The sequence below is a fragment of the Squalius cephalus genome (assembly GCF_949319135.1).
Source record: "Squalius cephalus genome assembly, chromosome: 12".
NCBI lineage: Eukaryota > Metazoa > Chordata > Actinopteri > Cypriniformes > Leuciscidae > Squalius > Squalius cephalus.
In genome coordinates, this window is record NC_137133.1 from 4,250,584 (window position 1) to 4,277,218 (window position 26,635).

A 26,635-nucleotide genomic window follows, 5' to 3' on the forward strand; every position below is an offset into this window, starting at 1 on the left:
TTAAATGGTCGGCTGCAGTTTCACACACATACTGGTAATTCAGAGAGTGTTTGCGTTTAAGAAGATTTAGATTGCCTTGTTGTTTTATAATAGTTAGTCATAGGAGTGATGTTTTATTATTAAGCAACATCACACCAGCAGGGGTGTTGTTGATTCGAAAACCATAAACACAACAGCATAGTTATTCACAGTCGTGTAGATATTGAGTATGATTTTAAGTATGATTGTTTTTATGCAGTAGTTCAATAAACATGAATTAATATTGGGTAGCTTTCTGAGAAATTTTAGTTAGTTGATGAATGAATCGATGTTTAACAAATAAGTTGGGTGAAGGATCCAATGATTCACGTAAAAAGACAGTCATTTGTTTCTTTCCCAAATTTGTAGTTAAAAAAATCAGTTCAATGTAGGATTCAATGATTAATTCATAAAGACAGTCATTTGTCGCCACCTACTGGCATAATTATGTAAACTGCAGAAAAAGTCTCTTTAAAGCACTGATGTTAATTTGTCAAAGGTGTAGTTTGGCTAAAATGAAAATTCTGTCACTCATTCTGTCGTTCCAGTCTCACAGGTTTTTGCATCTATTTGACACGTTCCTGCTCTTACTGTGCATTATAATGTTTATTGTCTGTTATTGAGTGGGATAAAATTCCAGACATTTGCATGCATGCAGACATTTGCCTCGAGATCTTTATTTCTCTACCACTTTCAATGTCTGCTGCCCTCCAGCCATCATTATGCATTCAAATACAGCCTCTGTGTACACATTTATGCATGTTTAAATATTTTTCACATTGTTACATTAAACTTTTAAGGTGGGTGTAGTCTGTTGATTTATGTTAGCAAGGACAGTTGACCCAGAAATGCCAATTCTGTTTACTCACCCTAATGTTGTTCCAAGCCTGTATGACTTTCTTTCTTCTGGAACACAAAAGTATGTTAGGCAGACTGTTCAAGCTGTGGCATTGTGGTTTGGAACAACATGGCAGATGACAGAATAAATGATGACAGATTTTTTATTTATTTTGGGGGTAAGCTATCCCTTTAAACTCTATATGCTTGTGATTGCATTCAAAATGCTTCAGGCTTGCTGTGCTTCAGAGAGTAGCACATATTTGAGTAGGTTTCATGTACGTGAGATCTACCTTTACTCCTAATCCACAGAAGCCTCCAGGCAGCAGTTATCACCCTCTGACCACCCTCATCCCTTTAAACTCTATTCATCTCTTGTTGTCTTCCATCCTCTCATCTTTTAAAACAGGCAGTGGAAGGGAGAGGTACTGTGACGTTGCCATGGTGATGCTCTTGTCTTCATCGTAGGAAATTCAATATGCTTGGTGTAACGTGTCTGTGCGTTTGGACGTTTGTGCGAGAGCGGCCGTGAGAGTGTGTATTTGTGTATAGGGAAGCTTTCATATGTAGAAGGCAGTGATGAAAGCTTAGTACATAGTCAAAGACAACACTGTATACGATATTTGTTTGTAAGAACCAGAAAACAAAAACAGCATGCCATTCACAGCTTTGTTGGACTAATTATGCCTATGAAAAGATGCATAGCAATCTGAAAACATTGGTTATCAGGTGTGTATGTTTTTAGTTTAATTCATAGAAATTATCTTAAGAGAAACCTAGCATGCTGATTTGCTGCCACATACATCACATGGTCAACATTTGGTTTGGCATTCAGTTCACATTTGCATCAGGCTGCCTGAAATTCAACTATTATAATATTCAGCAGCAGACTGTTTGAGAGAAATATTGAACTGTGGCATAATGTGGTAAACATACTTGACGCCATGACTACAGAGCAGAGGGCCTGAGAGCCTGAGAGCCTGATTTTGATTTGGCTGTGTTGTCTCACCATGCAGTCCATTGCTTACAGAAGTATGAGGGCTCTATTTTAGATTCATTTTGTTGCTGCATGAATATTTCACTCTCTCTTTGGATTTGTGGCAAAGCATGCTGCAAGTCACTCTCTTTTTTCAAGAACACTGTTGCAGCATGTCTCCTATAAAACCTTCTTGACAACCAGGGTTGTTGTCTGAAGGGTTTCTGTTTCAGTTCTGTAAACCATTTTCTAAACCGTTGCAGACAGATAGATAGATAGATAGATAGATAGATAGATAGATAGATAGATAGATAGATAGATAGATAGATAGATAGATAGATAGATAGATAGATAGACTATCAGCTAGATAGACTATCAGATAGATAGATAGATAGATAGATAGATAGATAGATAGATAGATAGATAGATAGATAGATAGATAGATAGATAGATAGATAGATAGATAGATAGATAGATAGATAGATAGATAGATAGACTATCAGATAGATAGATAGACTATCAGATAGATAGATAGATAGACTATCAGATAGTTGTGCATCTGTGTTCTGTGTCTGTTTGTGTGACTGTCTATACTCTTCTCTTGTTCTCTTGTTTCAGTCTTACAGTCATGTATAATTCAAAGCCAGGCTCTTGGGTTAGATCACTAGATACATTCATCTCAAACCTCTGCAATCAAACTCCCTACAGCTTCCTTTGATAACCAACCGTAGCACAGTCCATACACTTATTACTTAGTGCCAGACGGAATCACACTTGTTGCTCAAAGTGGGAGGCATCCAACCGTTCAGCCCATGGTAATTGAGCACACCACCATAACAGAGGCAATTTGAACTCCGCCTCGTCACAAAGTAAGGGTCCTGAAGATCTTCACTGATGTTACACCTCTTTTTGTCATAACTCTGCAAAGTAGGCCAGAACATTAATAATGAAAATCATAGCAACAGATTTTTAATCAACAAAATTAAAAACATATAGTTACTGAGGCTGTCAATTAAATGCATTAATGTATTGTGATTGAATAACAAAAATAACCACATTAAAAAAGGAATGCATTTAACCATGTCCCCTGTCATGTGCCCTGTCAAAAATGTTATCACTTATGCAGCCTTTATAATAATAACAAATGCTTCCTAAGTATTCCTGGGAAGTTCCTCATAACGTTTCCCATTCATTAACGATTCTTACATTTTTACAAAATAGATATTTGGAAAAAATAAACTTACTTATCACATTATTTGACTATTTCAGTAATAAATACATTCAAGACAATTCCAATGCAGTTTCAGGAATCAATCTACATTGGTTGCGCTGTATTTGTTTGATTCACTGAAACCAACTCAGATCATTTATTCAGGAATTGGATTAAACTGGTTGTGCTGTCTCTACAGTTTGGAGAATAAATGAATAGATAGTTGTGCTGTATTTGATTCACTAAAAATAACTCATTTGAGTCATTTGTCCCGGAATTGGATTGAACAGGTTGCGCTGTATTAGTCTGATTCACTAAAATGAGTAATACAAGTCATTTTTGCGAGAATCTATTTTACACTGTTTGTCATGCGAGAACTGTTAACAGAACTGAACAATGCTATAGACCTTATGTAGCCCCGCCCCTTTTCAGCGCTGCGCTCGTTGTCTTTTGACTTCCGGTCTGTATTTTCACAGCGATTCTGCGTGTTTATTAATGAACGGCTCGTTTTAAAATCTTCCCGGTCGACTGACATTTAAGTCATCTGCTTTAAACATTACAGTCCTCATGATAACTTTCGTTAACTTTACATTAAGTAAATCCACTTCAAAAGCTAATTACTCCTGGACAGCAGCGCCATAGAAATATACAGAGCGACCGCAAAACGGAAGTTAAAAGACAATATTCTAAAGATGGCGGCGCCCTCGTTTCTCTGGCGCATAAGGTCTATACACAAATTAATGAGCCAAAATGAATAATTATGTGGCCAATCTTAAGTCCACCTGTAGATATAGTGTAATTTAAGAGGCAAAAAACCCTTTGCCTCTAATTTGTGAATGCACTCATTTCTCTCTCTATCTTTCTCTCCCTCGCTGTGTCCATCTGCAATCAGGCTCTGTCATCCTTGTGACATTGTCTCTGTGACTTTGGTGATTTAGTGCTGAGAGAAAAATGGAGGCAGGGTGTGCAAGGGACACCTGTGGGGTGTGTGATTGCTGTTATGGAGGAGCAACTGATAAAATGTAGGGGGGAAAGTTGTCCCGGTCAAAGAACGGTCAAGCTGAGAAGTACATGCAGTGCTTAACCAAGGAGGAGGAGGACGATGAAGCGAGACACTGAATGAGGAGAGAAAGGTTGAGCTGAGCACGTGAGAGGAGGAGAGGAAAAACAAGGAAAAAGAGAGCAAGAGAAAGGCAAGCTGATGTTCGCTACGAGTGTTTGTGCAAGTATTAGATGGCAGGTATGAGACGTGTGTTATATCACAGCTGCGGCAGTGGCATGTGTGTGATTGGCTTTGGCAGAAAGGGCAAACAAGCCTAAGCATGGAGAAATGCAAGACGTGAAATGGGAGGGGGGCAAATATCCATTTATTTAAAGACAGCAGTGCTAATAATTGCAGAATAAATATGTGTCAGTGTGTGAGATAGAAGAGGAGAAACAAAGGTATGGAATTGTGCTCGGTCCAGCAAAGAGAGTGCATCTAATCCTGTATCTCTGACTCTCTCATTAACTCAGAGACAGATAAAGCAGGTAAAATATGAGAGGAGGAATGGAAAGTAATGGGCATGACTGCGTGTGTCTGCGAGTGCTGGTGCTCCAACTGTTAAATTAAGTTTCCTCTTGATTTGTTTTGCCGACATTTTTAGTGTGACACCACCAATTAAAACTGTATTATATTAGCAGCAGTGCTATGCTCAATATGTAGATGTAAATAAACACAGATACACTAGAGAAGAATGTAAGCAGTCAGACCTTGCTGCTTCATTGGAGATTTAAATGGAGAGATGGCTAATCCAAACAAGGAAACTGTCATTACTTAATTGTCATTACTCATATCTTATGTCATCCGAAATTAGCTTGACATTGCGATTGGAATCCTATTATTTTCCTTTTAATCAAAGTGAATAGACTGAAGCTGATGAAATGACAAAAAAGCACCATTAAAATATCATAAAAGTGGTTCATGTGAAGTCTTTTGAATTTTTTCTTTTGTCATTTTGGAGATTGGCAGCTCCAGTCCACATTCACTTTTTATTGTATTGAAATTTCATACTGTATGTTGAAAGAGCGGCCAAGCTATTCTTTAAAAAAAAAAAAAAAAAAAAATTCACCCTCAAAAAATTAAGTCGTACAAGTTAGGGTCAACATAAGGGGGAGTACATTATTATTATTTTACATTTTGGTGAACTGTCCCTTGAAGTATCAACTTTGTCCCAGATGTTTCTCCTAGAATTCTTTAGGAGACATCCAAATGGAAACGTCTCCTAATTAAAAGAGAACAAAATAAAATGCAATAGAGTAGAGTTAAAAAAATTTATTTGGATAGCACAGCTCAGATAATTTAGATAATCTAAAAGAAACAGATGATAAATTAAGTTAATATTGGCTGTGCTCATCCACTAAATAGCCTACATGAAATACTTCTGACCGCCCTGAAAATTAAGATAGGGACAACTGTTTTTTCCTAAAATCTGTGTGGTTTTTACTAGCTAGTTAAGTTAACAGAAGTAGTTAAGTACATCAGAAATGTCATTCCAAACCTTTATGACTTTCTTTCTTCTGTGAAACACAAAGGAAAATGTTTGTTTTTTCAATACAATAAAAAGTGAATGGGGTCCAAAAAAAAAAAAAAGAGAGAAGCATGAGCAAAAGTCTCCATGTGCTCTTCATTCAATCTCATTACTGCCTAGAAGAAACAATTAAGATGTTAAAGAGATCTAATTTGTGATGTTTCTTTCCTATTGGACGAGAATCTACTGTACAATGCTCCAGTGTCTCACATGAACCCCTTGTCTCATGTCACCTCACAAAAGAAACGGGCCTCCTCTGATCCACACTTTAGAGAAATAGGTGAGAGATTGCTTCTTTTTTTTTTTAAAGGAGAGCTGTCATTTTTCATGAGGCAGGTTGTTTTCCCCTGCCATCTCTGTCCATGTTCATAGCACGGTTCAGAGGGAGACAGTACGAGGAGCAAACACTTCTGCAGTAATTGGGTACAGACCAAGAACTTTGGTGTGGCCCAGCGTAAGCTGATGTGAGCCTAGTAGGAGCAGAGTAAACATGGAGAGGAGGGGAGCGAGGGAGACTGTCTGGGTCCGCAGGGACTCGCACAAGAACACAAAGCATTAACATAATGTGACTGTCGGGGGTTGCGTAAACAATCTACCTCATTGTTCTACAGGTGCCACAACATCTCCAACAGCGTCCAGCCGCTGGTTCTGTTCATTCTAAACAGGTCTGCACACACTCTGACGTGATGATCGATAGAGAAAAATAATGTTTTCTGCATTTTAAAATGCAAGCTGGCTGCTCGACTCGCATATGTTGATTTTGTTGAGTCGTTGTAGATGCTTTCTGGAACTCTGCTTGAATTTTTATCAGACAGCACTCTTTCACAGCCAGCAGCGGTCTCTAGTTCATAAGCGTGAAACAGAATTTGCTGAATTCTGCAATGTGGCGCATTATGCTGTAGCATTATAAAAAGAGCCTATAATATGATATGAGCTACAGTAGAGTCTAATCTACTCTCTAAGGATTCCCTACACTGTTCCTCTGACCAGTTCAGTATGTCATGTTACATTGAGTCCATCTCAACGAACCCTTAGCAGTACAGAATCATTACGCCATAGAGATTAACAAATGATCTGTTTCCATATGCAGTAGAATTATGGTGATGTGGCTTAGAATAATGTGCCTTACCAAAAAAAGGTTTCCTGTGTTGTATTACAAATTTATTAAATGTTTAATTTAGGTTCCAATACAATAGTATTTAAAATGAGAAAGGTTAGTAGACTGATTTTAGCATTTGAGGTATAAATGATGATTACCGAGTTTCCAGCAAGAGATTCCTGCCAGACCTGTTTTCTCTATTGTAAGTTAAATGAGTCAGATTACTGAGACTCTCACCTTTTGTCTTTAATGGCTCTTGGAGCCCGAGCCCCAGCCCCAGTCGTTGAATAGTTAGGCTGATTGGATTAGCATCTAGGCGTTTGAATAGTTATGCTGATTGGATTAGGATTGGTAACACTCTAGAGTCTAGGGTGGGTTCCTAAACCTGTATACTTCATTTACATGCTTTGTTCAACCTCAATGTAAATCCCTCCCCCTAAATGTACATAAATTGCAAGGCAATGTTCCTTAGTTAGACTTGATGACTACAGCAACGCACAGCGAGTTCTCAATAAAGAGTAACTTCTGCTTGAAAGATATCCCAACGTCTCCTGGTCTCTGCTTTGACGAAGGAAAAGTTTCCAACACTCGCTAAAAAAAAAACTAACCATACTGTTAACCACCAGATGTAAAGTAGCGAAATGATGCAGGCAAACGGAACTATAAGAATCTTGCACCATTTTTTTGTAATTTTATTTTTTATCTCATTATAGGGACCTGAGAATTTTGATATAACGATACACTGAAAAAAAAAATGGCGTAAAAATTACTTTCACTCAGAAATTGCAAACAATTTCACAAATACTTACAAAGAAACTGCAAGTAACATTGAATTATACCTGACATTTTGAAGTAGAAAAACTAACTTGTAAAACATACTTCAATCTGTTTTATTCACCACTTTGAAAAAATATTCTTATATCATGTCCAAACCACCATGGTAGTTTTTTCTTAGTGCGCCAAATTAAGATGATAAAGGCAAATTGCTGTGAGATGTAATTGACAAAAAGATAACAAATGAGGCTGAGTTCCTGAATTCCTCCTCTCCTCCTGAGGCCAGATTACCAGCTAGCCTGCTGGTTTAAATGAATATCCGATCGAGTCTGAAAGGGAGGCAGGATTTCTGTGGAGCTCAGATGCTATGCATAATTCTCCCTCAGCAGAAGCAAATGCATTATCGTTAGTTCTTTAATCAACGCAAAAACAACAAGCTTTCCGTTAAAGAGGCTGGATATGCATTCATCCTCTCTCCAGCCTTCAAGTAAAACAATATTCAGTAGACGCAAGCGATATTCAATATTCAAACGACTGGCTGAGGTTTCCCCAGTAACAGGTTACGAAGTGTGACAAACACACATATACACACACAAACAGGACGGCACACATATGGCATATCACTGAGAGGCAGACTTTGTTTCAGGCTAAAGATATTCTTTTCAGCTCATGTTGGCAACATCTTTTCCCTCAGCCCATTGCGCCTTCACTCCTGTCCTCATTCTCCACATATAGCCCGCTGCCCCACTATCCTTAATTTCCAGCTTCAGTAAAAAAGGAATCGGTACAGGTGACAGATTGTCAGGCTTAGAGAAAGGGGAAATGAGGTGGGGGTGGGATAATGTCAAGGTAGGGGATCCCTTAAATCGTATTGTGAAAAAGTGGGTTACTGGGGCTACTGGGATAGGTGAACAACAATGTGGTAGAGACAACACTAAAGAGACAATGGTGATGACACACTCAGGGCCAAATAAAATGAGTGTGTGAGTGTTAATACTTGTCAGTACAATGTCAGAGTATACACTACAAGGCTCAGTTCTAACTTTTAAATGGTGGAAGATTCCTCCAAGATCGGACGTACTTTACTATGATTGTGCAGCATTATTCCACCAATATGAGTGTGCCTGGTTAAAATGTTTTTCTCTATAATCTGATGAATAACTTTTACCATAGTCAAGAGAATATGTACACAAATCTAGTTTAAAATCGTTCAATGCCTGCTTTCCATGGTTGGTAAAAGCAGATTATAATTTATTGTGGCAAGCAAATAACAATGTGCCCAATTTAGACAGAAAAGAGGCATATTTGCAATAGAAAGAATGATAATTAATTGAAATACTCACAATGCAACAAATTAAATGCCTGGTTAAACTTGATTGTGGGAGGTTTGTAAGATGTAAAAAGTGCTGCAGACGTTCAGTGAATTAATCTGTAACATTTACGATGAACTCATTTGACAGTTGGTGAGCAACCTTTCCCAAGCCTTTAGAAACCTGCCCCACTTGTCTTCATTCATTTGTACAATCCACCGCTTTCCATATTAACGGCTCAAACTGGCACACCTGACATAACTTGTTGTGCATGACAATGACTCGTGATTATGACCTGGAATAGACACACAAAGACAATAAGCAGTAATGGGTGTGTGTGAAATGGATACAAATGTTGAACAGTGAACAAATCTAGAAAATATTTCAACAGGACAGGAATTTTAGAAATGTGTCTTCAGTGTATAAATCCATAAACACAGCTCAAACAGTTACGTTGTGCTTGATATAAACTCATAACCTGCAGCACAAAGGTAAACCTGCAAAGAATGGACTTCAGCCTTGCTTCAGGGAAACTGATTTTCAGAGTGACTTGTTAGTGTTGGCCAGCAGCACAAGCTCTGTAAAGGGTCCAGCCACACAGACCTGCGGGCCAATCAAGCCCCACTGAACATAAAGCATAAATGATCCCAGCTGCAGCCTACAGCCTCTAATAGGAAAACAAACAGAGCATGACCATATTTACTGGTGCTTGAGAGTGTCTATGTGCAGACACACTTATACACAGCTCTCCCATTACTTACTGCAAACCTTGCAGCCAAAAAAATGGAGACTGCAGTTAATTTGGATGTATGGTTTCTGGACCACAAGCAGTGCGGCCATAAACTTGATATGTATAATTAAAGTAGCATAGACAAGTAACAGAATGAAATGCTTCAGTGGCTGTAGGGTTTTTAAAGGACTTTTTTTCACTCAATGTCTCAGAGTCAAGGTCAGAAACACGCTAATGATCATCAACAGTAACAAGCCAGGAACAAAAGAACAGTGTCTCCATGTATCAACAGCTGCCTATAAGGCATACTAATGCAGCAATGGTAACAAACGACTGCCCTGCTAACGGAAATAAATCCCCCAAAACCAAATGAGAAAGATAGTCGATACTGTGAACAACACAGAAGGTCCATGTATGAATTATAGTGCATCGGTTAGTCACTCGCGTGAGGCTGCCTCAGCCCAGCACGTGCTCGCTTATTGCATTTGTATGCAGGCAAAATAGTATGAAAAAGAGCTAGAGACCAACGCAATTTTCATAGGGCAATCTACGTTTATTTGAATAAAAACAGTTTTCTTTAAACGTACTAACTGAAATACAAAAATATGGACTCCAAAAACAGAAGAATGTTCGCTGCATTTGTTGGTAAGAGAATGAAAACAAAGGCTCGTGTGTTGTCGCCTGTGGGGGGTTAGAAGAACTAATGCAGCTGCACAGATGCGCAATAACCGAGCTCCATGTTTCATGGTAAAGCTAGAGTTCAGTCAAATAAGAGACAATGTGGCAAGCTGTATAACAAGTATTCCTTTAAACTACCTATTTGATTTAAGGTTACCAGTGCATGTGTTTAATTAGCAGCAAGTAGTCCAATAGCCTAATTATTCCTTCCAATAGTACTTTTCTGACAATGACAAGCAACTATCCCATGATACATATTGCAATTTTTTGCCATTTAATTCTAGGTGGATCAGATATGAACTCTTCACTTCCAGTATAGACATTCCTTAGGCACTAGTAGGCTACCCGTTTTAATTAGATAATAGTAGCTATTGATGTTGATCTCAACTCTAGTAACAATTGGAATACACACTAGCTTACTAGTATTTATTCACATGCTGCTAGGACAAAGAGAAAAGATACTAGTTACTGGTGAATAATGAATGTTAGAAACAAAAACAATTAGCCTACTAGTTAGTCTTAAGGAATAAATGTCAAAACGGCTTGCCACAGACATGTGAACGCATCGTGGTCACCATCTGCCGCAGCAGAGCTCGGGTGCGAATTTGAAGGGACTGTCATGGGCGAACTGTGATGAGGGCTCACCTTATGTTTTATCTTTTTCCTTTTTAAAGGTACAGGGTGACTTTAGTGGGGCCATCGGTTCTCACAGCACAACCAAAAGGGGCGTTGTCTTTGCCAAAACATGTTTACACAAATAAGCACAACCCTCCCAAAGTCCTGAAATAAAGGTAAGCAGCCCTTGCTCAAGGCATGCAGAGAGTCCCAATGCGCTCATTCCTTCCCGGTCACCAGGGACAGCTCCTTCAGAATGCCACTGGCGTCCACTCGCCGTCTCTCGCGTATCATCTCCTCCAGGCTGCGGAACATGAGCGTGTGCGCGGTGCTCTCGGACAGGTGCACCTTCAGAAAGTAGCGCTGCTCGACCGAGTGCGCCTCCCCGCCCGCTTTAAACTCCCGCTTGCCGAAACGGCACCAGGCTGCGAAACTTTCCGAGTTCGTCCAGCAAATCTCGCCACTGCTGAGCCCCACGTGCCCGCTCGCGTTCTGCATCACCAAATCAGCGGGCAGCGGCCGGTAGCGGTACCGATTGTTCACTATCCTGCCCTGTCGACCGCAGCTGATCTCAAACAAGCTGTCCTTGCGGATCTCCCCCTTGTAGAGGTGAATAACCTGGTCCTCCCCTTCAAAGATCGCCCAGTGCGGGGGTTGTGCGTTGGCCACTAACTCCAGTAGATCCCCGGGTTTGCACATGGTCAATAAAGTTTTCACAGAATAAACATTCAGGTCCTCGTTCTCTCGCAGTTTGGAGTATATACATTCCTGGCAGCAGAACGCCGAGTACTCGATCTCGTTAAGTGCAATCGGACCGTCTTTGCTCGGGCTGTTGTTGTCTTTAAAGCTGTCCGACTGCGATCGATCGTCCAGCTCTTCCTCCTCATCGGAAAAGAAATACGCCACACCAACACGTAACTCGTCCTTCTCGATGCCCGATGGATCCCCGGTGGGTAGCTCGCTGTAGTTCAGGTGGGTGATCCGGTCCAGTTGGTTTCCCATCAATAACAGGGCAGAGGAGAGACATGGAATACTGCTTCTGAAATACAAAAGGGTTATGTGAGTGTCATACTGGAGAGGCGTACTAGAATGATTCTGACGCGCCCGAAATGCTGTCTAGGTACAGAGCCATAGTAGTCACCTCACTACACAATAAACCACCACGCGCACCTGGGTGCGTAAACAAGCCAGTCGCGCAGAGCGCGGCACAAAGAGGAAAAGGGCGAGTCAATGTTGAACTGCTCACGAGGCTCGTGTTAAGAAGTTCACAACACAACACCTCGAACGGACGCATACCTGCGTATTTCCCCAGGACTATGGCTAATGGTCCTTTCTCTCCATCGGTGCTGGTGCTGTGTGTATCCCGCAAGGTCTCCAAAACAAACGCGTTACCTCCCCCTTTCGTGTCCTCCAAGGTACACTGGCTTCTTCAACACTTTGCACCGCCGCACTTTAAATAGTCTAGAAAACTCCGCCCCGACCAGCAAAACCTGCCCTCCTGTTGGCGATTGGTTCAGAGCCCTCATGAAAAACTTAAACCTTTGCTCAGAGTCTTATATTACAGATGTTTGTGTTGTTCACAGCCTTCAATAACCGAATGGCTTGGCAGATTTGTCAAATATAACAATAGTAAATAGGCTTGAAATTGAGCTAGGAAAGGTTAGAGATTCATTATGAGGACATTTGGTTTCTGAATGGTTGATTAGCTCTGTCAAAACAAGTTACAGCTTATGTTTGCTGGGAGAACACTTTATTAAAGCAGAATTTGGGTTTCAGGTACATAATGTTGGCATAAAGTTAATCACCACAAAAAAATAGTTTTAAGTGGTCTCTCATTTCTGTAAAATTAGGTATAACCGTACACAGAAAAGGTTAGTAACATATTTTATGCATTTATGGGTAACACTTTACAGTAAGGTCTCTCAGTGTTAGTTATTGCATTAACTAAGTTAATAAGTTAACTAATTGAATAAGATTAATAAATGCTTTGAAATTTTTCATTGATAGTTTGTTAACTATTGTAGTTATCCAATGTTAACAAATTGAACCTTATGTTAGCCATTCACAAACTGACCCCATTCACCTCTATTGTAAGTGCCTCACTGTAACCCAGACTTTTGCTATTTTTAAAGAAAAGGAGGGACAAGTCGAAAATTATTTTTATGGTAATCAGCGTTATGCCACAATTGCTGTCAGCTGAACTGATGTACAAGTATTGATGACTTCAATCTATATGATAGGATAGATATATGCTGTTTTCCTGTCAGATCTGGTGTGGATCTCTGAATCCTCCATTTCACTCCCTCACACACAGGGACATATATAACACACACACACACACACACACACTAGCTGTCAAGACACTCGGACAGTCAAGTGACTGAGTAATTCCTTGCGGCATCTTCCAGCCATTCATAATCAAGGGTGTGCTGAAATGAAATTTCAGCCCTTATGCACACGCACATTCACAGTATTTACACACAAGCCATTCTGACTACCATAATAGGCCATATGCCACACACAAATTTCCACACAAACAAGGCACTCCAGTGGCAGGCTTGAAGTTGGAATGATTTAGATTATAATTATTCTGCAAAGACAGATCCAATTATCCACCTATGAAATGGATAGCCCTTGTGTCTCAGTATATGCTCTATACTTATGTGTGTGACAGAGAGAAAGAGAAAGATAATCTATCTGAAAGGCAGATGCAGATGACCCTTAAAAGAATCCTGATGCTTTGGCACACACGCAAACATATACATAGGATACACACTTTCACAGCGTACGTCAGGAGACTTACCTAGGTGTCAAGTGTGTGAATACTCGCAGTGCATGTGCGAGAGAGTGACAGAAAAGAAAGAAAGGATATGAGGGAAATAAAGGGACAGCACACAATATCCACACAGGGTTCTGCACTTTTCTGCGGAATATAGAGATGGGCCATATTTGCAGTAAACAAGCACGCTGTAATCATAAGAACACCAGGGAAAACAAGTCAAGCACAAACAAAGGAGAGGAGGAAAGAGGGATGAGAGGAGTGGAGGAATGGAAACCAGGAGAAAAATGGCTTTTGGTAACAATGACCATGTGGCAGTCTTGCATTCAATATATCCAGCTGAAGGCTTAGGCTTTGAGAAAGCAGTTTTATGGGCTTCATATAAAACGCTGCCAAGATAACTAATCATTCCCTCTATAATGTTATGAGTTTAGCAGTTGGTGTATGTGAACCCCTTTTGCATGAATACAGATAAACACGCTTAAATCTATCTTCTGCTCTAGCAGGTATAGAGTTTTTACCTAAAAGAGCTTCTTTTGTTGTTATTATTCCATAGAAAAGTGCAAACATAGTAATATATACAGTGGGGTCCAAAAGCTTGAGACTATATTGAAAATCTGGGATTTTTAGTTTTTCATTTAAACTTTGAAATAAAAAACACAGTTAAAACAAAGAAAGGTTACGCATAAAATGGAAATATTTAGAATTCTATATTATTTCTCAGTCAAATACTCACATTTGTGACAATGATCATATGACTGTACAGATGTATTCCTTCCATTTCATTGAACTCACAGAGTTCAAGACAAGTGCTGTCATTGCAACAATAAAAGGAGACATAGGCTACAGTGTTTCCTGCACAGCATTCATCTTCAAGGCCAAAAGAACTCATGTTTCACATGGGCTGTAAATGTGAGTTTGCGTTCTGTATCGAATGTAAAGCAATAACAGTGTAATGTGAAATAATGTCAAGAAATATCTCTCGTATATATATGTATATATATATTTTTTTGCTGCTAAGTGTGGCCTGATTCACAAACAAACTATTCTTATGAGTTGGTTATTTTAGTTCAAAGTTCAACGTTCAACGAGTTGCTATACCTTAATGGTTTTTTAATTCCATTTTTAAATGCAAAAACACATTCTGTGTGAATGAACCCTGCCCTGACACATGATCATTATGGGATGTTTTGTTTGGAAGTGCACCAACAATCACCAACTTTGTACCAAACCACAATTTTTACTTTTTACTCAAATTGTAATAAAATGATTTACTTTAAAACAATTTACACTCAGAAATGTCTAGCAAATTTCACAATAATTAGAATAAAGAAACAGCAAATTACATTGAATTAAACTAAATTTTGATGTAAAAAAAAAATTATTGTCAAACTCTATGAAAAATAAATTATTTTACAGTGTGTTAAATTAGGAAAATGAATGCTTTGCCAATGATTCTAGACTTTTGGATCCCACTATAGCAATTCAAAGAAAAATTAGCTTCATTATGACTGCAAAGGATTGGGACTTCCAAACAATACATCCCATCCTGCCAAAAAACCTTATATTATTTTCCATGTTCAAAAAAGCACTCTTTCATCATCGTGTCCTCAGCTCAGTGACTATCACAGGTATTTTTTATACAGGCCTACTTCAAGTGGTTTCACTAAAGCTCTCAAGAGGAAATATTAATTAGGATTCTACGAGGAATGGTGTAAATCTGATTTATCTGGCTTGACCTAAAAATATCCCCTGCCCTTAAATTCGCTGTCACGCACAACAATAACGCTCCCAGTCAGTCTCTTTCAGTCGAGTGAGTCACAGGTTCTGAGTGCAGAGGGTGAGCGCTCCAAACCATGCCTGTCTTAAAGGCCTTGACCCTGCTTTAGACCATAGAGCGAGTCCAGCTTCCATGCCAAAATGACAATTTAATCCTTACTCTCACAGGACACCACAGATACTTTTTTAGCCCCGCAAGAAAGAGTTATGCTTCTGAGATGGCACTATAGATTGTGTTCCCTCATCGGGTGGAGAGAGGGTATTGACAATTCTTTCACACATTTCCCTTATGGCCCTTTTGTAGAACTCCCACCACAATGTGCTATTGATGGAGCAGCTCACTGACAGTTCATTTTCCTCTTCTCTGCTTTCAGCGCTGCCATCCTTACTCACCCCCTCTTTTTTTCCACACTTCGATACTATTAGTAGGCCGTGCTCCCTGAGCCTTTATCTGAGAGGAGTGCATTCTCAGCCCCACGCCCTATCACTGCACAAATAACTATTATCAGGACCGTTTTCCTGTTATGGGCCAGCTGCCTTCTGTGGCATTTCATATGAGATTTTTTTTCTTAACATCGCTGAAATTTTATAGGGCCGAAGCCCCGCACTGTCATATCCTGTCCTCCTGTGCTTTTAACCTAGTGATGTGTGCTTATCTGCCACCAGACCCATTAGAAAGCCTGGCGAGGAACTAATGAAAAACAAGAGTTCGAAATGTCTGGTCACTCGGAGAGAATGAGCTAATAACTAGTTGTCAGAGAGAAGGGTTAATGCAGAGGCTGAGGTGGTGCGAGGAGGTTTAGCAGATGGACGTTTTCTTCGGAGAAAGTACGGCAGACTAAGAGAGGCTGCTAAATTATAAGCTTCGGGTTTAGGCCGGTCCGATGATTAAATACATTTTCATGTCATCTGCCAAATGGAAACTGTCTGAGGAAAAACAGCAAGATGGCATTTTAAGCGATCCAGCTGAGCTGTGGCTTTTTGGATGTTGAAGAGTGAACAACTTGACTAAGCACTGACTGGTAATTGGTGTTTTCTGTTTGGCTTTTCAGAAATAATTATTTTGCCAGTTGCTGGTCAATGCACTTGTTTACCTTCAATCGCTATACTGAGTTTTTCCTCTGACACCTGTCTGAATTTTTAACATGCTGACCTGCAAGTTCTGGTCGAGGTGGATCGTGAAACAGCCTCTTCTTCCATAAATCTTGCAGGGTTGTGCAAGATTTAAATTATTTGAATTGCAATGGAATTTGAATTGAGGTAGCAAACAGGATGCTAGTTTATAAATGTCATTATTTTTAATTGATTAACTTTTCTGGACCAGGATGGGAAAACAATTATTGGTATTCAATTTCTTTGAATTACTATTCAGTCAGTTCCTCATCCTGTCCAATTCTAACTCTAATTCAACATGTAGGGAGTGGCCTCACCTCATGATTCAACAGTTCCTTATCTCAGGAAAGGCAAGAAGGGGCCATGTTCTTCCACACTTTTATCTGTGTGTTTAAAATGAGCACCATGACTTTTCCCAGACTAGGGTGATATTTTGTTGTCAGCTGAACGTGCAGGAGGAAACGCTGGCAGATCGGCACATTCCATTTCCTCTGACAACTTAACAGCCCTTGCCCCCACCCTTCCTCATTCAAAACCAGTTTGCTCCTGTTGTTTATTCTTCCACAACCCCTGACAGATGCGCTGATCCCCTGTTCTAAGATCAGAGAGCGTCTGTGCTGTTCTCTCTGGAGGGAAAGCAGTTAGTGTGTGTTAAAGTGTCAGCCTTGTGACATGCTTAGAGACTAGCGAAGTTAACTATTAAATGCTGTTGAATGTGGTTCTTTGTTATTCCGGGTTTGTTTGTAACACGTTCTCATGTTCCTCAAAATTAATGCTTAACTTGTGTCTGGTTAAACAAAAGACTGCCTGAGTTGTGCATTCAGTCTAACATCAGCACCTTGAGGTTTGTTCACGGTTTTGCTGTTTGACAGCAAAAAATGGTGCCAAGAACAATTTGACCGTGGGATGATTATGTTTAATTGGAAGTGTGTCTATGTATAAATTAGGTCATAGATACCTACAACAAGTCATGTATCATTGTTGTATCTTCTGGTGCTTCCAACACCCTCTAGACCCTCATAAATGTGTATGCAGTACCTAAGGGATCTCATTATGTGTAGGCCATTTCTTTGATGAGGGCCTAGGAGATCTGTTAACAGCATGTCTAATCCACCAAGACATGCGGAAAAAAATGTCATTCAGATGTGATGTTTTGAAACTGTTTTGACTGCCAATAAAATTGATCCTTGAGATGTGAATCATCCTTGGTGATTCTCCACTTAAATTCTACATTGTTAACAGGATGTTCCTGAGTATTTCTCAAGGTCTGTTGCATCAGTAGCTTTGCTTTATACCTCATTGATTACTCTACATACAGTATGTTGTATGAAATAATATGTGATCTATCTATCTATCTATCTATCTATCTATCTATCTATCTATCTATCTATCTATCTATCTATCTATCTATCTATCTGATAGTCTATCTATATATCTATCTATCTATCTATCTATCTATCTATCTATCTATCTATCTATCTATCTATCTATCTATCTATCTGATAGTCTATCTATCTATCTATCTATCTAATAATCTATCTATCTATCTATCTATCTATCTATCTATCTATCTATCTATCTATCTATCTATCTATCTATCTATCTATCTATCTATCTATCTATCTATCTATCTATCTATCTATCTATCTGATAGTCTGTCTATCTATCTATCTATCTATCTATCTATCTATCTATCTGATAGTTTATCTATCTATCTATCTATCTATCTATCTATCTATCTATCTATCTATCTATCTATCTGTCTGTCTGTCTGTCTGTCTGTCTGTCTGTCTATCTATCTATCTATCTATCTATCTATCTATCTATCTATCTATCTATCTATCTATCTATCTATCTATCTATCTATCTATCTATCTATCTATCTATCTATCTATCTATCTATCTATCTATCTATCTATCTATCTATCTATCTATCTATCTATCTCTCTCTCTCTCTCTCTCTCTCTCTCTCTCTCTCTCTCTCTCTCTCTCTCTCTCTCTCTCTCTCTCTCTCTCTCTCTCTCTCTCTCTCTCTCTCTCTCTCTCTCTCTCTCTCTCTCTCTCTCTCTCTCTCTCTCTCTCTCTCTCTCTCTCTCTCTCTCTCTCTCTCTCTCTCTCTCTCTCTCTCTCTCTCTCTCTCTCTCTCTCTCTCTGCATAGTGATCACCAGCTTTGGAACCAGTCTGGTTCATTTAAACAAAGGAGGAGAAAACCTGCTTAGAAAGGAACTGGGGTCATGTAGAGGTCAGTCATGCAGGCAGAGGACTGTGCTCTAGGAACATTGGCTCAAACCTCAAGCAGGAAAGTAGGTATCACGCTGTTACTCTGAATTCATAGCAGCCAGCATTTGCTATTGCCTATTAGCCATAAAACCACAGAAAAAAAGCTATGGCACATCCATGGTTTCTTGCAGTGTACGCTTGAGACAGCCTGGGCTGAACAACATTTTTAAAAAATTGATTTAAACATTGTAAAAAACCTCCAGGCCTAAAATATGGTTGAAACTAAAATTCCATAAGATGTTTTATGAGCAATTTTTAACTTTAGATCTTTGTAATTCCATTTGCAAAGACGGCAAATCCTTTTCCCCGAGTCATTTTTGTTGAGATAGCTTCATAATGTTCATATGTGCTTGTTCCATCTGTGATGGGAGTGATGCCTAATGAAAAATAATATGCAACATAATTACAACGGAATGCAATTAAAGGTACCATATGTTTAAAGTCAATGATTTATAACTCTTTATGATGTATTCTCTTTTTTTGTCAATATCCTGCACAGGTGGTTAATTAAGCATGCTTTGGAAAATACTCGTGGCTGATTTGTCATAAATGCAGATGCATTGCACTGTGACTGTGAAGACTACAACAGTAGTCTGTGCTGCTTACCATATATTTTGAAATTTAGAGTGGTGATTATATCTTAGGTTGTTGATGTGATTGCTGAAGTCTTATTGGGGGGAAAACAGTATATTTTGACCCTCCAAAAAATCTCCTAATGCATTTTTTGCCCCAGGCTTGCTCTTAGAAGCTCCATGCTTGAAGTACTCCTGGGAAGTGCATGACAAAAATAATCTACAAGTAAACCGAATCAGCTCACTCAGATTTATAGTAAAGACGTGTATGGAAATGAAGAGTAAGAAATCTGATATTCAAAATAGCTAACCATGAACAGAAGTGTACCAGCCATACATATAAATGAGTAGAATCCCTCTTGACTGCTAAATTTAAGGAATCACTTCTTAGTTGATTTATTCTTTATCGTTGCATTTCTTTGCAATCTGCAATAGTGTCTGCATTTTCTGTAAACAGGCCTATGTCTCTGCGGCTAAGATGCATTGGGAACTGAAGCTATCAGGCAATCATATCTAGTTCATTTTGGAGTTGGCACAGTGATACTGAATACATTATATTAAAAAAAATCCTCATTACAGTTTTGCTAACACAGCTGGTTGAATGCATGATTTAAAAAAAAATTATATATATATTTTTTATATATAAAAAATATATCTTTTGGGCTGTCAAAAGATTAATCGCGATTAATCGCATCCAAAATAAAAGTTTGTTTTTAATAATATATGTGTGTGTACTGTGTATAATTAAATTTGTATATATAAATACACACACATGCATGTATATATTTAAGAAAAATGTGTTATTTATATATAAAAAAAATAATATTTATATATAATATAAACTATATAAATATATATACAGTATATGTATGCAAATATTTCTTAAATATATACATGCATGTGTGTGTATTTATATATACAACATAATTATACACAGTACACACACATATATTATGTAAACACAAACTTTTATTTTGGATGCGATTAATCGCGATTAATCTTTTGACAGCCCTAATATATATATATATATATATATATATATATATATTTACACACACACACACACACACACACACACACATATATATATATATATATATATATATATATATATGTGTATATATTAGCTTATTTGATAAATATAGCCTATCTATTCTAAATATTATTCATTAATTTTTTAATCCATTGGTAACTTAAAGCGAGTAAAACTTATGTAGGGCATAAATAATGTATTACTGAAACAGAGAAAAGTGTTTCTTATTTGCTTTTTAGCGATACAGCTCACAAATCTTGGCAGATTTTTAATTAAGCTGATATTTCTGGTCACCTAAAAGTGTTCCTTACCAAGCTGTCACAAGTTAAATCTTAATGCCTAAAGTTTTCACTTATAATTGGCTCTTTACAAATACTCGATTCTGATTGGTCAATTGCATCGTCCCACAGTCAGATTTTTTTCCATGTTTTGAGAGAGACCTGATCAGCTTGACTGGGTTTGCTTGGGATATTGTAAATAATCATTACTTACTTATCATTCTGTTAGAATTGTGTTGTATTTTTTGTTACATTAATCACAATTTTGAAAACATTATTCTTTATAGTTTTAAACACGCTTTTGGAATAAGCTATTGCTGTTATTTTTTAAACTAAGGTTTTAAAGTTAATTCACCTTTAGTATTTCCCCCTCAATTCATTAAGAACGGTCTTGGAAAAAGCTCTCTGTTCAGTCTTCCTCAAGCTGTTTTCGCATAAAGTCTGCAGGATTCAATTCTCCCTCATTAGAGAGTGATGCAGAGGGCCTCCATGCTGTTGCTTATCTCGTTTAAGCGATTCCCCTTCTCTATTCGTGGGAAGCACCCTGCCTCCACCCATCTGCTGAACAGGGCTCTTGATTAGGGGCAGTGGAGAGTGAAAGGCATGTGACGTGTTGGCAGTCTTGCCATGTGGTCTGAATGACTCATTCTGGAGTGAGTAACTCTCTGATCTAATCAGCAACTTCTCCCGTTTCTGCCACATTGGGCTGAGAGGTGGCCATGCATGTCCATGTGCTTTTTTTGAGGTAAAATCTGAAATGATTCCTTAAAGGAATAGTTCAACCAAAAATGTAAATTCTTTCATTATTTGTGCCATTACTCATGTTGTTCCAAACCTGTATTACATGTAGGACACAAAAGCATCATAATGGTCCATGTGACTCATACACTACAGTCATGGTCAAAAGTTTTGGCTGTAACATAAATTTAGTTCCTCAGAGTTTGCTGCTTCAGATGTTGTGGTGTTGATTCACATTGTTTCTAGATTATTTGGCAGAGTGATCAGATGCATTTTAAATAATTGCAAAAAGCTTAATTGACCATTCATTATCATTCAGTAATTATTCCGATTGGATTATAATTGCAGACTGTTTGCTATAACCAGAGGGAAGAAAAGTTATATGATTAATAAGTTATGACAACATATGTTTTTTTTAGTTATACAAGATTCAGCTCATTTTTTTAAAGTCAGTTTGATGTCATTTAAGTTGAAGTAACTTAAACATCCAAGTTGATTGAATAAAAAAAAAAGGGAACAGCTTTTTTTTTACCGTGTGCTTCCAATCAATGAGCCCTATATCTTGCACCCAGCGCAACTGACTTTGTACAGCAACGCATGTATCATTCCTATTTTGCACCCGCGCACAGCGGACTTTTCCCTCCACAGACGCACGCCGGTAAATTAGGAAATGAACTTGCGCTCCCGGGGGCGGTTCAGAGGCAAAGAGGAGGCGTGTTCCGGCGCAAACGTTCCCTGGTGCTGTTTTACAGGTTTAGAAAACAATTCCGCCAGTGTCAATTCTGTCAGTGGCGCGTTGCGCATGTTATTCAATGCTATTTTAAGGGCGCATGCTTGGCCATGATCAATGTAGCGTGTGTACAACGCGCATACACTTTGCTTATCTCATCTACACACAGAACTAGCAGTTCTCATTTTTAGAAAACCATACATTATTACAAGGAAAAATATTAACACACGAGGGAAATCATTGTTGTGTCCATGAAGATGTGAAAAAATAGGCATAAATCTAGCTTACACATTTACCCAAATTATTATACGCCTGTTTAACCGAAGCTAATTTGGGTGGGTTTCTCCCATCCCCATACAATGTCACTTCTCTGTGTTTTACGGCCCTGACAAGAACGTCGGTCTCCTCGGCTGTGAACCGCTCCTGGCGTGCGTCTGGCAAATCCGCCGCTATAACAGCAATCCGCCATGGAACAAGCGCACCTGCTTTTAAAGGGAATGTGAGATGTCGCTCTGATTGGTTTATTTCACTTTACGCCCAAACCACACCTATGAATAATGAAGCTACTTCAGACCAACCCATTTTAGATTTGCATCCGGCACAAGAGTCATTTATCCCGCCGGTATAATAGCAACAGCGCCCAAGACCCGCCCACAAAGTTACTCGCGTTTTGCATTTGATACTTGCGTTTCAGATCGTTAAAATAGGGCCCAATGTGTTCTTGTGTTAGCAATGGTTGCTAAGAATACTGCACCTGAAAGAACCATTTACCAGATCACCAAGCACTTTTCAACTGCAGTGAATAAGACTTCAAGATGTCCCAGAGTGTCCAGAAAGTGCCAGGACAATCTCCTACTGAGGAGTCAGCTGCGGAAATCATGTCGCCACCAGTACAGAGCTTACTCAGTATTTGGCAGCAGGGGGATGCGAGTGCAGTGAGGCCAAGACTTCTCTCCAAGAAAACCATCAAAGACAGACTGAAATTTGTCAAGATGCACAACGATTAGACAGCAGAAGACTGGTGCAAAGTTATTTTCTCTAATGAAGCCCCCTTCCGACTGTTTGGGACAATCTATTGTCCAGAGAAGAAAAGGTGAACGCTACCGTGAGTCCTGTCGTGCCAACAGTGAAGCATTCTGAGACCATCCATGTGTGGTGTTGCTTTTCATCAGGGAGTGGTGACTCTCTCCCAATTCTGCCCCACTGCCATGAATAAGAATGATATCAAAACATCCTGCAAGAGCAACTTCTTCCAATGATCCAGAAGCAATTTGGTGATGATCTGTGCATTTTCCAGCATGATTGAGCACCATGTCACAAGGTAAAAGTGATAATGAAGTGGCTCGGAGATCATTACATTGACATTTTTTTATCGTGGCCAGGCAACTTCCCAGATCTTAATCCCATAGAGAATCTGTGGTCAATCATCAAAAGGCAAATTGTGAGCATAACAGGAAAAGAATGGATCACCATCAGTCAGGATTTGGCCCAGAAGCTGCAAAGGTTATGAAGAAGAAGGGTCAACACTGTAAATATTGACTCTTTACATATATTGAATGTTTTTGACACTAAAAGCCTTTAAAACTTATGAAATGCTTATCATTGTTTTCCAGTATACCATAGAAATGTGGAGAAAAAAACTCTACAAGTCTTCTGAATTTGTATCATACAGTGGCTTTGTGTGAAAAATGGACTAGAATAACAAGGCACACAACAACAAATAAACACTTTAGAATAATGGTCCGTCATTAATAAGTAACTATGAAGGAGGTAATGCAGGACTAATGAGTAGTTCTACATTAACACTTCAGCTATTAACTAATATGGAAACAAGCTTAACTAATCAGTAAGTAATGTTGAATTTAGGACTAAGATAGTTCCTTATTAGGTCATCAATAATTGCTTAATGAGAGCATTCTCATGAAGAACTGATAGGTAATTATGACAAATTATAAAGAATTACTAATTAATTACTAATCACAACATTAACGTGTTTTACTCTCAACGTGGTCATAAAATGCATCAGTACTCAAGGGTTACCTAGTCACTATGCAGGAACTACTTGTGATCTGGACCATTATTTTAAAGTGAAATAATGGTCCAGATCACTAATAGTTCCTCCATAGTGACTAGGTAACCCTTGAGTAATTAGTGATGCATTTTATGACAACATTCAGAGTAAAAATGATGACTGATTACGTCTCAGACACACAATATACTATTCTTAATAATTAGTCAAGTTAGTTAATAGATATTAATGAAGCTTATCTCATTAAGTAATTATTGATTACATAATAATGAACTATCTCCTAAATTTGATATTACTTACTGATTAGTAAAGCGTGTTTCCATATTAGTTAATAGTGGTAGCTGAAGTGTTAATGTAGTGCAACTCATTAGTCCTGCATTACTTCCTGCATAGTTACTTATTAAAGGAGAACTCCGGTCAATTTTAACATTGAGCTCATTTTTTTGTAAATTTGGAGTGATGTCAATACAGAGAACAACGACAAAAATCGGTGTTGCCTACACCGTGTTATCCTACACCGTGTTAAAGTAGTCGATTGTCGAGTTCACGCGTGTGATCATAGGTAACTAAACCTATGCGCGTGAACTCGACAATCGACTACTTTGGACTTCAACCGAAAACAGGATGTAAATACAGGTATTTGCTGGCTTAAATAACATCATTTTTATCCATTTCTTTCACATCTACTGCAGTCAGATTCACTCGTGTTCACTCTGAAGGAATCACTCACATGACCTGTGCACTTGTAATGACACATCAAGGATGTTAAGAGGCTAAAAGCAGGTTTAAATAATGCCCCATTGAAGTCAACAGAGTGCAAATTTTAAAAATAGAATAACTCGGTGTAGGCAACACCGATTTTTGTCGTTGTTCTCTGTATTGTCAGCACTCCAAATTTACAAAAAAATGAGCTCAATGTTAAAATTGACCGGAGTTCTCCTTTAATGACGGACCATTATTCTAAAGTGTTACCCAAATAAAGACAGTTTTCGTTTTTGGTGAACTATCAATTTAACAAATGTGTTAGCAATCTCTGTCATTCTCCAAATATGTGACTCTGGACCACAAAACCAATCACATGTGTACATTTTTTTAAATTGAGATTTATACATCCTCTGAAAGCTGAATAAATAAGCTTTCCATTGATGTATGGTTTGTTAGTATAGGACAATATTTGGCTGAGATGCAATTATTAGACAATCTGAAATCTGAGGGTGCAAAAAAATCGAAACATTGAGAAAATCTCCTTTAAAGTTGTCCATTTATGTTCGTGATTGTGTTGCATTCACTCACTAAAATAAATGTTTTATATCATAATGGTAGGAAATTTACAAATTATCTTCATGGAACATGATTTTTACTTAATATCCTAATGATTTTTGGCATAAAAGAAAAATCGACAATTTTGACCCATACAATGTATTATTGGCTATTGCCACAAATATACCCGTGCGACATGTGACTGGATTTGTGATTCAGGGTCACATATGGTGTACAGTCGTTGTGTATCTGGGTATTGATGCAGAGTCTAATAGTTTATTCCATTCTTTCCTTTCTGTCCCCCATGTGTTCTAAAAGGGTAATGTCAGGCCTTGAGGTGATGTAGAGGGGTCATGGATGGGGCAGAGCACCACTGTGGAGTATTATGGTGTCAGCAGGGTGCTAGAGTCATAGAGAAACCCCCCTGTTATTTAAAGGAATCATCTGAGGACACCAAGATGGAAAAGTAAGCTATTCATTTACTAGAATGAGACTCCCTAGCTCTGCTGATGTACTAGGGTGGATATTACATTATGATGGTGATGATTGTTGGCTCTATAGACCCACTGTGAAAGTCTGACCTCAGAGAATGAGGCTTTCTGTGCTGCTTACTAATAGATATTAGGCATTTTCTAAACTTTTCAGTGTTTGAAAGTTTAAGATGCACCAACAAAGAAATAGCCTGCGGTTTCTTGTAAAAGTTTTCAGACCCTTACCAACTGCCGGTCCTACAGTATGTTGACCTTTTGTTCTCTGGGATTTTGGTTCAGTGCTCTGAAGTTCAAGGTTAACTGTTTTAATTTGACTTTATTTTAAGAAATCTATTTATTCAAAATAACATGGCATAAGTATTCAGCCCCTGTGTTTGGACAGATTTAAAAAATCGTTCGGCATATATTTGGCATATTATTAAACCAGGGCATGGATTAAATATCATTTTTTTTAACCCATAGCAAAAATGGGTTGGGTGATTAATTTATGGACTTCAGGTCCACATCTCTATTGTGAAAGAAGTGCCACAAGCAGTTTGGAGCGTCTCTGCTTATTTACGATGCAAGGGTAAATAAAAAACTGTTTCTTTGAATAAGTACAGCATTTTCTATACTTAAGAAACACTGAGGAGCGGTGAAGAGCGTCTTTTGTTTGTCATCGAGTCACAGCAAAAATAGACTGTGCTTAGCGCTTCCTTATATAATGTGAGATTTTGGCCAAATGACAGAAAAAAA

The 26,635-nt window shown here is 38.5% G+C and overlaps 1 protein-coding gene across 1 annotated transcript; it reads right to left on the reverse strand.

Moving 5' to 3' along the window:
* Positions 1–10,215: 10,215 nt before the first annotated feature.
* lratd1 (LRAT domain containing 1) lies at positions 10,216–12,261 on the reverse strand. Its single transcript, XM_079887435.1, has 2 exons — positions 12,114–12,261; positions 10,216–11,856 (listed from the first exon to the last, which is right to left on the reverse strand). Exon 2 carries the CDS (start codon positions 11,817–11,819, stop codon positions 11,037–11,039), a length of 783 nt encoding a protein of 260 aa, XP_079743561.1. The 5' UTR covers positions 11,820–11,856; positions 12,114–12,261; the 3' UTR covers positions 10,216–11,036.
* Positions 12,262–26,635: the final 14,374 nt, after the last annotated feature.

Excerpts from the sequence above, each read along its gene's own strand:
- lratd1 (XM_079887435.1), bottom strand. The coding sequence starts at position 11,819 with ATGGGAAACCAACTGGACCGGATCACCCACCTGAACTACAGCGAGCTA.